General features: G+C 41.1%; 1 protein-coding gene and 1 long non-coding RNA gene across 3 annotated transcripts in view; one reads left to right on the top strand and one right to left on the bottom strand.

Annotated features, from left to right (window-relative positions):
• idh2 (isocitrate dehydrogenase (NADP(+)) 2) overlaps positions 1 to 5,140 on the bottom strand; it is a 51,570-nt gene extending 46,430 nt beyond the window's left edge. Inside the window, exon 1 of the mRNA XM_026932450.3 lies at positions 4,941 to 5,140. Within this exon, the coding sequence (XP_026788251.1) occupies positions 4,941 to 5,052 (112 nt within the window). The 5' untranslated portion in view covers positions 5,053 to 5,140. The remainder of the gene's footprint in view (positions 1 to 4,940) is intronic.
• A 367-nt stretch (positions 5,141 to 5,507) lies between these two features.
• Positions 5,508 to 13,290, top strand: LOC128318544 (uncharacterized). Of its 2 annotated transcripts, none has more exons than XR_008301940.1 (4): positions 5,508 to 6,016; positions 10,634 to 10,701; positions 12,870 to 12,976; positions 13,175 to 13,290. It is a non-coding gene; the product is annotated as an uncharacterized LOC128318544 (long non-coding RNA). The 2 variants fall into 2 exon arrangements; XR_008301941.1 differs by having other exon boundaries at positions 13,145 to 13,207.
• Positions 13,291 to 13,742: the final 452 nt, after the last annotated feature.

Here is a 13,742-nt window from a genome sequence, read left to right as displayed (position 1 = left end):
GATGTCACTGACAAGATGGCACCGGTGAGCTTGGCTCACCTTCCCTTACTTTATCCTCTTTTTCTTTTCACCACAGCTATCATCAGATAGAAACTCTCATTTCTGCCCTGTATCACCCAGTAGCCCTGACCTCAGTTCTGATGAAGTGCTTTGAAAGGCTGGTCAGAGTCTTCATCACCTCTTCATTACCTGACACCCTGGACCCATTACAATTCGTATACTGTCCCAATCACTCTACCGAGGACACCAGCACACACCTCCTACACACAGATTTTGTCAAGTTTGCTGATAACACTGTTGTTGTGGGCCTGATAGCTGATGATGCCTGGAGAACTGGTGCCAGGAGAACAACCTCCTCCTGAACACCGGCAAGACAAAGGAGTTGATGGTCAACTTCAGCACGAAGTAGGGGAGGAGCTACCATCCCCTTAAGTTCAACGGTGCCACAGTGGAGATAGTGGACAGTTTCCAATACCTTGGTGTACACATCATGCAGGACCCATCATGGTCCTGTCACATTAACACCCTGGTGAAGAAGGCCCGTCAGCGTCTTTACCACCTTAGACACTTAAGGGACTTTAAGCTGCCCTCTAAGGTGCTAAAGAACTTTTACACCTGCACTATCGAGAGCATCCTGATGGGAAGCATCACAGGTTTGGGAATAGCACCAAGCAGGATAGGCAGGCTCTCCAGAAGGTGGTTCGATCAGCTGAACGAACCATCCGCACTGGGCTCCCTGACCTGCAGTCTATCTACAGCAAGCGGTGCTGAACCAAGGCCAGGAAGATGGAAGTATGAGGTGAACGAAAGAGCATATAGGAAGTATCTGCACCGCACTGGCAACAAAAAAAAGTTATCAACCTTTTCACATTCACTTACTGTGCCACTTGTGTGCTGAATGACTACATTAGAGTGGTGTCAAGGTCAACCTGGACACACCAAGCACTCAATAAATGCAAGCTAGCAGGGGAAAATAGTCGGCAAATATTTTAACATAACAGTTGAGTAGATTAGTCCATGTTACGGTTTTATAAACAATATTAATGTAGCGGACTGTTCTCTGTCAGTGCTCATTGATCAGGGGCATATGCGCCGCTAGTTTAATTCAAAGATAGGTTTGTTTCTGCTTCACTTCTCAGCTTTTCTCACGTTAAATCTGGAATTTAATTAAGTGCATATTATCTTTCATTATTCATGATACAAAAAAATGCATTACGGTAGTGTGCCCTTTAAGCCCACTTTTGAATTTGACATCAAATTTAATAAATAAAAAAAAAAAAGAAAGAAAGAAAAGAAAAAGAAACCAATAATGTGCACTGTTGGTTGTTTCACCCAGTTCTGCTATTTGTTACTAGATTGATATCTGACTGGCATGCAACAAAAAAATATGAATGCCAGTACTAACTGAGGACCAGTAATGTGCATGTAGTACCTGGTGATCTTGAAGAAAGGAACAAAACTTTGCTAATCAACAGGCACCCAGAAATATATATTTTTTGCCTTTTCAGCTATTACTGTGGTAACTACTGAAATGTTATGTAGAACAGAGAGGGATGCTTTGATTTATATACATGATTAACCTCAGTTTTCTGTTTGAAAAGAATACTATTTCTTGTCAAACAGAAAACTGGGTTTACCAAGTTAGCAAAGACACTGTACAGTATGGTAAAAACATTATTACCATAATGTGGTGTATTGCCAAAGGATCAAGTATATTAAGCATGCAAACTGCACATTTTCTAATTATTTCCAGCTAACTATACTATAATCTGTTTTATTTAAACAAATATTTTAATAGCTTTCAGAGGAATTACACAGCTGTCCAAAAACATAAAAAAAATGTAAAAAGCATGTTATCTTCATGTTATCTACATAATAAATAAATAAATAAATAAATAAATAAATAAATACAAAAACAAAAAAAACCCTTCCTGCCCTTGAAATTCATATGAAAATATGAATGTCAGACTGTCTGTAGGTAATCTGCAGAGGCCCAAACAGCACTTAATTTTTTACCATCTCAGAGAGCACAGGTAGGCAGGTAACACATTTACCTACTATGCAAGTGCTGAATTTTATCTAAGTGAAGGACAGTACTAAGTGAAAAAAACAAACTGAAAACCAAACAGAATCAAGTTAAATTACAAAACAAAATCTATTCCTGGTTGAGTTTGGTCAAATCTTTTCCTTACTAATGTTTTACTGGTAGATTGGGGTTGGAATGATTGGAATGACTGAAAGATCCTGTTTAGGGTTCAGGTATTTGTAAAGGTTCAAACATTTCTTCATGTATTTGTTGAAAGAATTATTTTTGATGTTTTAAACCAATCTGAACATAATTTTACCAATAAAATATAATGTGGGCTTATTTGGAACAACCATGGGCTTACATTGTGTACCATTTAAGCCCATGTCAGACTTTTCACATGTGTCACAGTATTTTACATTTTAAGATGTGTGAATACTTAATAAAACTTTATGTAAGAGACTACACTTTCAGGTTAACAGTAGATGTTGTTCCTCTTTCGGCAGGTCCACGATAATTGGTCCGCGTATTTGATTTTATCCAGGCTTGGGACCGACACTGAGAGCGCGTTCTTGGTTCCCTGGCCAGGAATCGAACCACTAGCCCTCTAGGGACCCATGTTAACAGTAGATATCCCATTAAAATCAAACAAATATATACTAAAATATCTGAAAACAGATTTTGTCGGGCTTAACAGGTACACTTCCCTCATATCATTTGAATACCAATCATATTTATTTTGTTATGTTCTGTGTGTATATTGGCTGCCATAGTTCAAACTATAAGACATTTGCATTACAAGCTTTCCTATCTCCATTCTCCCCTTGTTAATTGGTTGAACAGACCATCTGTTCTCCCTGTCAATGTAGCAATGCTGGCTACAACTCAATTCCAATTCCTTAAACCCTAGCTAGTGATTTACCCACCCCTCAGCCAAATAGCTATATGGCTATTTATGAGATGACTACTAATGTGGCAAAGTTTGTTTGCTCCTTTACAATGGCTAGCAATCATACACATAGGGTAATTAACATTTAAGCATTAAATGGAAAAAATATTTTACCACCTTTTTTTCCCCTCTAAATACTTTGTTACTGCCCCTACCCACTCCCCCTAGCTCCATACCTGTCACCATTCATGTTAAATAACACTCATGTGGTGGAAACACAATTGACCTTGATATCTAAATTAGAGAGAGGTTGTTAACAATAACTATGATTGTTCCCAAACCTGATTACAATGCTATGCTAATTTCCTCCATGGTAACTGATTTCCCAAACACAGAACATTAAAGTCAACCTGACAACTCATTTGTACTGCCTAATTCTTGCTGCCCTAGTGTGTGCTGTCTGCCCTTCATATACCCTAGTCAGCCATGTACAGCTCCAAAGTCAAAGATAGCTGTGGGAGAAAAACGGTTTCTCAAAACTATGCTTCCTACAACTGCTCAATAACTCACCACTCATCAACCTCCACTGGCTGACCTTGACATTGGAGTATTACGGCAGCACAGAACTGAGCGTACTAGCTGTTTCAATAATTCTAACAACAAACAATGTGCAAAATAATGATAATATTGTTTAGCATTACCAGTTTGGGTAAAACTCTAGTGACTACCTAGCAGCTGTAGTCAATTCAATCCCTATACCCCATTTGCATTAAGAGAAAGTTAGCCAGCCTCCACCAGCTGCCAGTTTCAAGCTAGTTGCGTTGAGCCTGTGAGGTCTCAGCCAGATCTGTTTAATCATTTTTAGGCAATTTATATGAAATAGTGTGGTAACTAATTTCCCAACACATGGCACTGAAGTCAACCGGACAGCTCTGCTGTACTGCCTAATTCTCACTGCCCTCCGTGTGCCCTAGTCAGCCATGTATAGCTCCAAAGTCAGAGAGCTGTGGGACAAACGGTTTCTCACCGCTATACTTCCCACAACTGCTCAATAACTCTTTATATGGTGTCCTTTAAAATAGCCTTACACGGAGCTATTACGACTCATGAGTGTGTTTAACACAAACCTTTCATACAAAAACACAGCAGAAATGCCCTAGAACAGGAATGACACGGTAAACCTAAATCACCTGTCTAAGCTAAAATGTGGGTAGATTTGAGTTTTTTTTTTTTTTTTAAAAAAAAAAAGAATGGAAAGCAAAAGGAAAGCAGTGGCTTTAAACCAACAGTGTCATGCGGCCATAAACGACACTCATCTCCACCGACTGACCTTGACATTGGAATGTGTTGCAACAGCGCAGAATTGAACGTTAAACCTCGTTTCACACACACTACATTCAAAATAATGATAATATTGCTTAGCATGATCAATTTGTGGGTAAAACTCTAGCACTCTAAAACTATTTGTGACTAGCTAGCACTGTGGTCAATTCAATCCCTACACCCCAACTGCTCAAATTCGGACAACGAAAAAAAAAGTCTCGCTCGAAGTATTAAACATGCACATCTCTTCATCAGGGCGTCTGTGACTCTAGGTTTCCAGTAGTATAGGCTATTTAATTACAGTCGACTTTTTATTAACACGTTTGAAGCACACAAAGACGCGCTAGCGAGTTAGCCGGCCTCCATCGGCTGCCGGGTTCAAGATAGTTAGTTGGAGCTATTGAGGTCGCAGCCAGCTCAGTAGAATTGTTTTGTAGGAATGAATCCATTAGGAGATAGCCTGGAAACTTTAAGGTAGATTATATGAAACACAGTGATAAGTAACTACATTTAATGTAAATGATAATACGGAACCGGAAAACCACTTACGCGAGCTCTTCATTCAAACAACAGAGAAATAGCACGGCATTTAGCGAGGTTTTAAGGGCGACAAGAACTACAAATTAATTTGCCACGTCAAAAGGAAACCATCAGCTACTGAATAATTCTGACAAGGCTAAAGACCATTGCTTTAAAACTCACAGTTCCTCTGCTGTAAAGTCTGGCAAGCTTGAGCAGCAAGGACCGCGGGGCTTTTGGATAAAGCAGTAGCAGACCTGGTCAGAGAGCTGAGAACCTTTAGATAACCTGCCATGTTTAGCTGATATACGGCTTCTGTTCGACCACTCCGAACGAAATGAAGAGCAGAATGAATTACAGTGCGCGGCAATATGCCCGTGTGCCCCCCACCTCCCTGCGTCGCGTTAAAGGGAAGAGGAGGGGCTACGAGCTAGCGCCGTCTGTGCCAACGTCATCGCTCATGCAGTAAACCAGTTTTTTAGCTACCGTGGAGAATTTGGACGGAAGATTCTTATAAAAATCAGACAGTGACGTTATATACAGTGGGACCAGAATCTTGTCTAGTCGAAAAAAGATATTATTTAGTGTGTTGCGGAAGCAACACACTAAGTGTTACCCGATTTTATTATTTGTCAGCTGTTCATTCTGAGATGTATACCCAGAATTCAATTCCTTCACCCCCCCCCCCCCCAACACACACACACACACACACACACACACACACACACACACACACAATCATCTCTCCTACTACTGTCTGACATTCTCCTGAAATGCATGAGCATCACACTTATCAATATAATTGTATAAATCACTTGATTTGGTTTCATTTTCTTCCAATATTTAAAATGACAGGATAATTCTTATTAGAATGTGCAGTGTGTTAAAGGTTATAATGTACAATGGACAGGAATAAACCCACATTCCTTCCTCGTGCTGCTTAGGACCATGCTAAATTTAGCTGTGGCTGAGTTACCATACTGGGGGAAGGAATGAGAAGGGTGCAATCATATGACAACGGAACTACAGTCAGCCAGAGTGTAGTGTAGAGACTGCAACATTAACCTTTAAAAAAAACTATAAAAAGTCACTTAAAATGATTCTGCCTTCACTCAAGTGATCAATGTGGAGATGAGTGAGTGTTGCCCGTTCCCCATGGGAAAACAAGTGAACATCTTTTCCTGCAAGCACTCATTCTGACTCAGCTCCATCCGAGTGGAGGTGCAGCAGTTCACGGCTGCTCATGTTTTTATCTGTAGGTACGGTTATATTTCTGTAGTTTAATAATGGTGAAATGTTTAAAAAGTGATGCCGTTAAGTAAAATAGTTCAAGGGTAAGACAGCTACCTAGCAGCAAACTAGCAGTTAGATTAAATCTACCAATAATGAATTATGCCAAGTTGTAGAGAATAGCTACCACTTTTTGAGAAAAATGTAACACATTATGCTTGGCATATAGTTCAAAGATTACATCTTCCTGTCAGTTTTTTTTTTGTTTTACAACCATTTCCTGCTAAAATATGTTAGCTTTCTAGCTAACATGCTACAGATTAGTGCATTAGCACAGCTCGAATGAAATGGACATTTCATCTATTTTAGGGAGTTTTCATCTATTTTAGCAGGTCTTTACTGGTGTTAATTACAGTTTCTTGGCTTTAAAATATATAGTGTTGTCTGAAGTTGCAAATAGCTTTAAATAACATTTTTTTTGTATATTTTGGGCAATTTGTCTGTGAACATAATACTAGATTGATGCTAGCTGAAGCTCATTTGGCTAGATGCACAAGATGGTGCTGTCTTACTTCAGGAGTATGAGCGTGTGCATTACTACTGGTGGTCCAGTGCCACTTCGTAGTGGTTTTGTTTTTGTTTAACTTAAGGAATTTTGCAGGACTTTGCAGTTGATTTAAATCATTTAACTTCATATGCTATTTTTATATCTGTTACGTATGCAAGACACAAAAGTTTGTATTAAAATGTGGAATGAATAAAAAATAACTTTAGTCATAATAAAGACAATGTAATTTGAGTCTCATTAGTAATTATGCCATTGAAGCCAGTTAATGTATTCAGTTCAGCATAGACCAGATAAAAAAGAATGTGGTAATAAGATTTTCCCCTAATTAATATATGTTCTCTTTTCCTATAAAGAGAACATAGAAACATACTGTATGTGCATATATCAGAAACATTTATATATATAATATATCAGAAACATTTTAGGGAAAACAGGAAAAATAAAAAGTTACAATAACCTGGTTGCATAAGTGTGCACACCCTTTTATAATTGGGGATGTGACTGTGTTCAGAATGAACCAATCACATTCAATCTCATGTTCAAAAGTAATTATCATACAGCTGTCATCAATGAAATTATTCTGATTACCCCAAATAAAGACAACTGATTCTGTAGCATTTTCTTCACGTTCTTGGTTTTATCCGACTGCTGAAGCCATGGTCTGCAAAGATCTTACAAAGCATGCATGGTATCTCACTTGTTGAAAGGTATCAATCAGGAGATGGGTATAAAAGAATTTCCAAAACATTAGATGTACCATGGAACACCATATAGGCCATCATCAACAAATAGAGAAAATGGAGCCCCACAGTGACATCACCAAGAAGAGGAAGTCCCTCCAAAATTTATAAAAAGACAAGACAAAAGCTTACCAGGATGGCTGCCAAGAGACCTATGGCAAGAATAAAAGAGCGGCAGGAATATCTCACAAGTACTGATTACTCTCTGCATGTGACAACAATCTTTCATATTCTTCACATGTCTGGGCTATAAGGTGGCTAGACGGAAGCCCTTTCTCATGAAAAAACATCTAAGCTCAACTAAATCACCCCAAACTATGTAGCAAAATGTGTTATGATCTGATGAGACCAATTCCAAAAAGTATTATAATTCCATAATTCACTGTTGTAAGTCGCTCTGGATAAGGGCGTCTGCCAAATGCTGTAAATGTAAAATGTAAATGTAATTCCAAAATGTATGTTTGGTGCAAAAAAAAGCACATCACCAAAAGAATACCATTCTCACGGTGCAGCATGCTGGTCACAGCATCATGCTTTAGGGCTGCTTTTCTTCAGCCAAGACTGTGTCTTTTATCAAGGTGGAGGGAATCATGAATAACTACAAATACCAGTCGATTTAAGTGCAAAACCTTCAGGTGTCTGCTAGTAAACTGAAGATGAAAAGGAATTTCACCTTTCAGCATGACAATGACCAAAGCATACATCAAAATCAACAATGGAATGGCTTAATCAAAAATGTGCTATGCTGATAGATTTTTACCTAAAAAGACTAAGTGGTATAATAAAATAAAATAAAATCAAAAGGTGCTTCAACAAAGTATTAGTTTAGAGGTGTGGACATGTTACGATCATGAGATTTTGTTTAAGGACTTGTTCCGTTTTGGTCTCAATGAGCCAACAAAGTCATTGTTACCTGGAGGGGAGTTTAATTGTAGTTTAAGAGACTTTATGGACTATGCACTCTTGTCATGTGGCTCTCTTTTTACTGTGGGAGAGGCAGAGGACTTTGAAACCCCAAAGAATTTTTTGAGGGGGGGCCAACAGCGGCAAGCTCCGGCAGCAGCGGAGCTTGACCCATCATGGCCACCAGCAGGTCCTGTGATTATGGTAGCCACTCCTGTGTTTTCTGCAACTTCTTGTTCTGTGATCCCCAGTCCAGAGCCTCTTCCCAAGATGGCCGCCTGCCCAGAGCCTCTTCCCAAGATGGCCGCCTGCCCAGAGCCTCTTCCCAAGATGCCTGTCACACCAGAGTCTCCAGCCATTATGGATGTCAAGCCTAAGTCTTTAGCCATCACGGATGCCACTCCTGTATTCCGGAGCATTGTGGATGTTGCGTTTGAAGACACCAAGGCGTTCCAAGGGCGTTTGAAGCTGGTGTCCAGTCTGGCGGACCCAGCGTTGATGTCAGCACGTGCAGTAGGCATTCCAAGAGCTTCAGCACTGGTCGTCATAGAGACACTGGTCGCCATCCTGTGTGTTTGGGCTACATATTGCTCTGTTCTTGCTCCAGTCCGTGAATCTACGCCCGAGCCTGCTCCAGAGTCCACTCCAGTCCATGAGGTTGCTCCAGAGCCCGCTCCAGCCCTTGAATCCGCTCCAGAGCCCGCTCCAGCCCTCGAATCCGCTCCAGAGCCCGCTCCAGTCCTCGAATCTGCTCCAGAGCCCGCTCCAGTCCTCAAATACCTCTCCAGAGCCCGCTCCAGCTCTGGAGTTGGCAGCTCCCACTGCAGAACCTCCCAGGTCGTCGGCCTCTGCATCAGCTCCTGAGGTGGCAGCTCCCGCTACAGAACCTGCCAAGTCGTCGGCGTCTGCTCCAGCTTCTCCTGAGATGGCAGCTCCCGCTGCAGAACCTCTCAAATCAGCGGCGTCCGCTCCAGCTCCTCCCGAGGTGGCAGTTTCCACTGCAGGACCTCCTGAGTCGGCGGTGTCCGCTTCTGAACCCTCTGCCTGTCCTGTTCCGGCCAAGGAGGCCGTCTCTGAACTCTCTGCCTGTTCTGTCATGGTCAAGGAGACCCTCTGTGAACTCTCTGACTGTCCTGTCACGGCCAAGGAGGCTGTCTCCGAGCTCTTCGCCTGCCCTGTCCCAGCCAAGGAGGCCGTCTTTGAACTCTCTGCCTGTTCTGTCCAGCCTGATCAGCCTTGGTGTGCACCTGCCTTGTTAGATCTACGTGGACATCTGCTCCGCTGTGGTGGTCATCCGCTCCACCGTGGGGATCTTTGCTCTCCTCTGCTCTGCTGTGGTGGCTGTCGGCTCCGCTGTGGGGATCTTTGCTCTCCTCTGCTCTGCTGTGGTGGTCATCTGCTCCACCGTGGGGATCTTCCGACCCACCTGCTCTGCTGTGGTGCCCTTCAGCTCCGCCCTGGTGCCCTTCAGCTCCACCTGCTCCACCCTGGTGCCCTTCATCTCCGCCTGCTCCGCCTTGGTACCCTGCTCAGCCCGCTCTGCCTCAGTCCCCTGTTCCTCCACTTCCGCATGGACCTGGCCCTCCATCCCTCCCCCTGTTCCTCCTCCACTCCACCCTCCTCCTGGACTCATGTCTATTCCTGTTGAGGAGCGTCTGGAAGCCGCTCCTTGGGGGGGGGGGCTATGTTACCGTGGGCACTCCAGCTGGTGATCGTAACATAGCCCCCCCCAAGGAGCTAGAGGGCACTCCACCCCGGACTCTTGCCATTGTTCTCAGGACTCCATTTCCCATGTGTTTCTTGCCCCACATGTGCTACCTTTGTTTGTGTGTCATGTTCTCATTGGTTCCTTTGTTTCATGTGTCATGTTCTCATTGGTTGGTTTTGTCATTTGTTCTCCCTGTTCTGTATAAAAGTTGCTCACACCTGCTCCTAGGTTGCTGATTATTGTCATTGTGTGTACCCATCCCTAGTTTCCTAGTTTCAGAGTTTCCATGTTTCTGTGTTTCCTAGTTTGCCTGTGTTTTTGACCCTTGGACTGTTTTCCATGTTTTTGATTGTTTGCTGCCTGCCTTGACCATTGCCTGTGTTCTGGATTACTCTTTTGCTTCTGCCTTGGATTATACTGTTTGCTGGTGCTCAACCCTGCCTGTTTTGACCACGTTTGAAAATAAAGCATTTGGATCCCCAACTCTGTTGTCGATCCCCACGTTACAGGACACTTATGCAACTAGGTTATTGTATGTTTTTTATTTTTCCTTTTTTCCCTAAAAAGGTTTCTGATTGTTTTTCACTTTATTTGTATACTTTGCAATTTCACATTAAAGGTGGGAAAAGATCTGACATGATTTATCTTAGTTTCATTCTTTTACTTAACAAAAACATGCCATTTTAACATGGGTGTATAAACTTTTTAAATCCACTGTATCTGCCAGAATGAAGCTACTGAAGGGATCTCCGATCTCCAGGCTGAACCATACACAGAAGGTGAACGAGCGAAAAGGTTGGTAGGAAATTTCATTACCTCTGAATTATACTGGGGTACTGACAGTTTAACCAAATAAACACTTGTAATAATCATTACAGTGAGGGAAAGAATTATTTGATCCCCTGATATATATAGGATCCACTGATCCCACAGTGACAAAGAAATTATCAGTCTATAATTTTAATGGTAGGTTTATTTGAACAGTGAGAGACAGAATAACAACAAAAAAATCCAGAAAAATGCATTTCAAAAAAGTTATAAATTGATTTGTATTTTAATGTGTGAAATAAGTATTTGACCCCTTCACAAAACATGACTTAGTACTTGGTGGCAAAACATTTGTTGGCAGTCACAGCGGTCAGACGTTTCCTGTAGTTGGCCACCAGGTTTGCACACATCTCAGGAGGGATTTTGTCCCACTCTTCTTTGCAGATCCTCTCCAAGTCATTAAGGTTTCGAGGCTGACATTTGGCAGCTCGAACCTTCAGCTTCCTCCACAGATTTTCTATGGGATTAAGGTCTGGAGACTGTCAAGGCCACTCCAGGACCTTAATGTGCTTCTTCTTGAGCCACTCCTTTGTTGCCTTGGCCGTGTGTTTTTGGTCATTGTCATGCTGGAATACCCATCCATGACCCATTTTCAATGCCCTGGCTGAGGGAAGGAGGTTCTCACCCAAGATTTAACGGTACATGACCCCGTCCATCGTCCCTTCGATGCGGTGCAGTTGTCCTGTCCCCTTAGCAGAAAAACACCCCCAAAGCATAATGTTTCCACCTTCATGTTTGACGGTGGGGATGATGTTTTTGGGGTTATAGGCAGCATTCCTCCTCCAAACACGGCGAGTTGAGTTGATGCCAAAGAGCTCGAATTTGGTCTCATCTGACCACAACACTTTCACCCAGTTCTCCTCTGAATCATTCAGATGTTCATTGGCAAACTTCAGACGGGCCTGTACATGTGCTTTCTTGAGCAGGGGGACCTTGCAGGCACTGCAGGATTTCAGTCCTTCACGGCATAGTGTGTTACCAATTGTTTTCTTGGTGACTATGGTCCCAGCTGCTTTGAGATCATTGACAAGATCCTTCCGTGTAGTTCTGGGCTGATTCCTCACCATTCTCATGATCATTGAAACTCCACGAGGTGAGATCTTGCATGGAGCCCCAGATCGAGGGAGACTGACAGTTATTTTGTGTTTCTTCCATTTGCGAATAATCGCACCAACTGTTGTCATCTTCTCACCAAGCTGCTTGGCGATGGTCTTGTAGCCCATTTCAGCCTTGTGTAGGTCTACAATCTTGTCCCTGACACCTTTGGACAGCTCTTTGGTCTTGGCCATGGTGGAGAGTTTGGAATCTGATTGATTGATTGCTTCTGTGGACAGGTGTCTTTTATACAGGTAACAAGCTGAGATTAGAGCTAATCTCAGCTTGTTACCTATATAAAAGACACCTGGGAGCCACAAATCTTGCTGATTGATAGGTGATCAAATACTTATTTCACTCATTAAAATGTAAATCAATTTATAACTTTTTTGAAATGCGTTTTTCTGGATTTTTTTATTGTTATTCTGTCTCTCACTGTTAAAATAAACCTACTATTAAAATTATAGACTAATCATTTCTTTGTCACCGGGGAAACGTACAAAATCAGCAGGGGACCAAATAATTTTTTCCCTCACTGTAGTAAACCACTGCAGTTTATCTTAAAAAAAACATTCATTTATTTGTTTAAATCTCCAAAATATATTTTTAATTGGATGAACATTGATTTCATATTCACATGAAGCAAAACAGTACAATAGCGGTTATTACTATTGACTGTAACTGTAAAATGTATGGTAGCCTATTAGCTACAGCTATAAAGTAGATAAATACTAATAATATTAATAAAGTGTTCACTCAGTGTAAGGTGGTCCTAGTTTACTCTCTCCTCCAAAATTATTGGAAGAGCAAGGCCAATTCTTTTGTTTTTACTATACACCAATTTTTACTGTACAAGACAATTGGGTTTGATATCAAAAGATGACTATGAGACAATATATCAGAATTTCATCTTTCATTTCCTGATATTTACATCTAGATGTATTAAACAGCTTAGAACATGGCATCTTTTATTTGAACCCACCTATTTTTCAAATGATCATATTGGCACATGTGACTGACAGGTGTTTCCTCTTGCCCAGGTGCAAAAACAGCAGTTGATGACAGAAACATTGTGAGAGCTGTGAAAAAAAACCCAAAAACAACAGCCAGTGACATAACCAACAACCTCCACAGCACAGCGGTGAAGGTATCACAATCCACCTTTCGATGAAGGCTTTGAGAGCCTAAATATAGAGGCCATGTAACAAGATAATTTATGATCTTTGTGAGTACTGCATTTTAATGATAATGTCCACAATAATTTTTTTCAAGAGAAAATCTAAATCTCCTTGTTTTTTAATAACTTGACTTTAAGGCTTTGACTCTCCTTCTTCCTCCATGCCAGAAGAAGGAGACACTGAAGATGATGGTCAAGCAGTGAGTCTATTTATCACTTCATGACTTTTACGCTATTAAGTAATACATGGTTAAGATACAGTCCAACGACAAAACAAAATAAGCCCTCGTATTTCACCTACTTCACTAATAATAAGACAGATAAACCTCATTGATTGATTTTGTGATTAATAGACTTACTATTGGTTTCTTTTAGGAGTTATACTGAAGACTAAAGATTATATTTATTACATTTTATTGTTACATTTTATTACATTAGATAAGCAGTGGATGTAAAATAAAGTCTATACACCCATATTAAAACTGCAGGTTTATGTGATGTTAAAAAAAATGAAACCAAGATAAATCATGTCAGATCTTTCTCCACCTTTAATGTGATATAGCAACCAACAAAATTCAAGTTAAGAACAAACAGAAATGTTTTGGGGAAAAAACTTACAACAACCTGGTTGCACAAATGTGCACACCCTTTTATAATGAGGCATGTGACTGTGCTCAGAATTAACCAATCCCATTCAAACTCATGTTAAAAAGCAATTATCACACACCTGTCATCA

The sequence above is a fragment of the Pangasianodon hypophthalmus genome, chromosome 6, assembly GCF_027358585.1.
Source record: "Pangasianodon hypophthalmus isolate fPanHyp1 chromosome 6, fPanHyp1.pri, whole genome shotgun sequence".
Taxonomy (NCBI): Eukaryota; Metazoa; Chordata; class Actinopteri; order Siluriformes; family Pangasiidae; genus Pangasianodon; species Pangasianodon hypophthalmus.
This window is presented reverse-complemented; position numbering and strand designations above follow the sequence as displayed.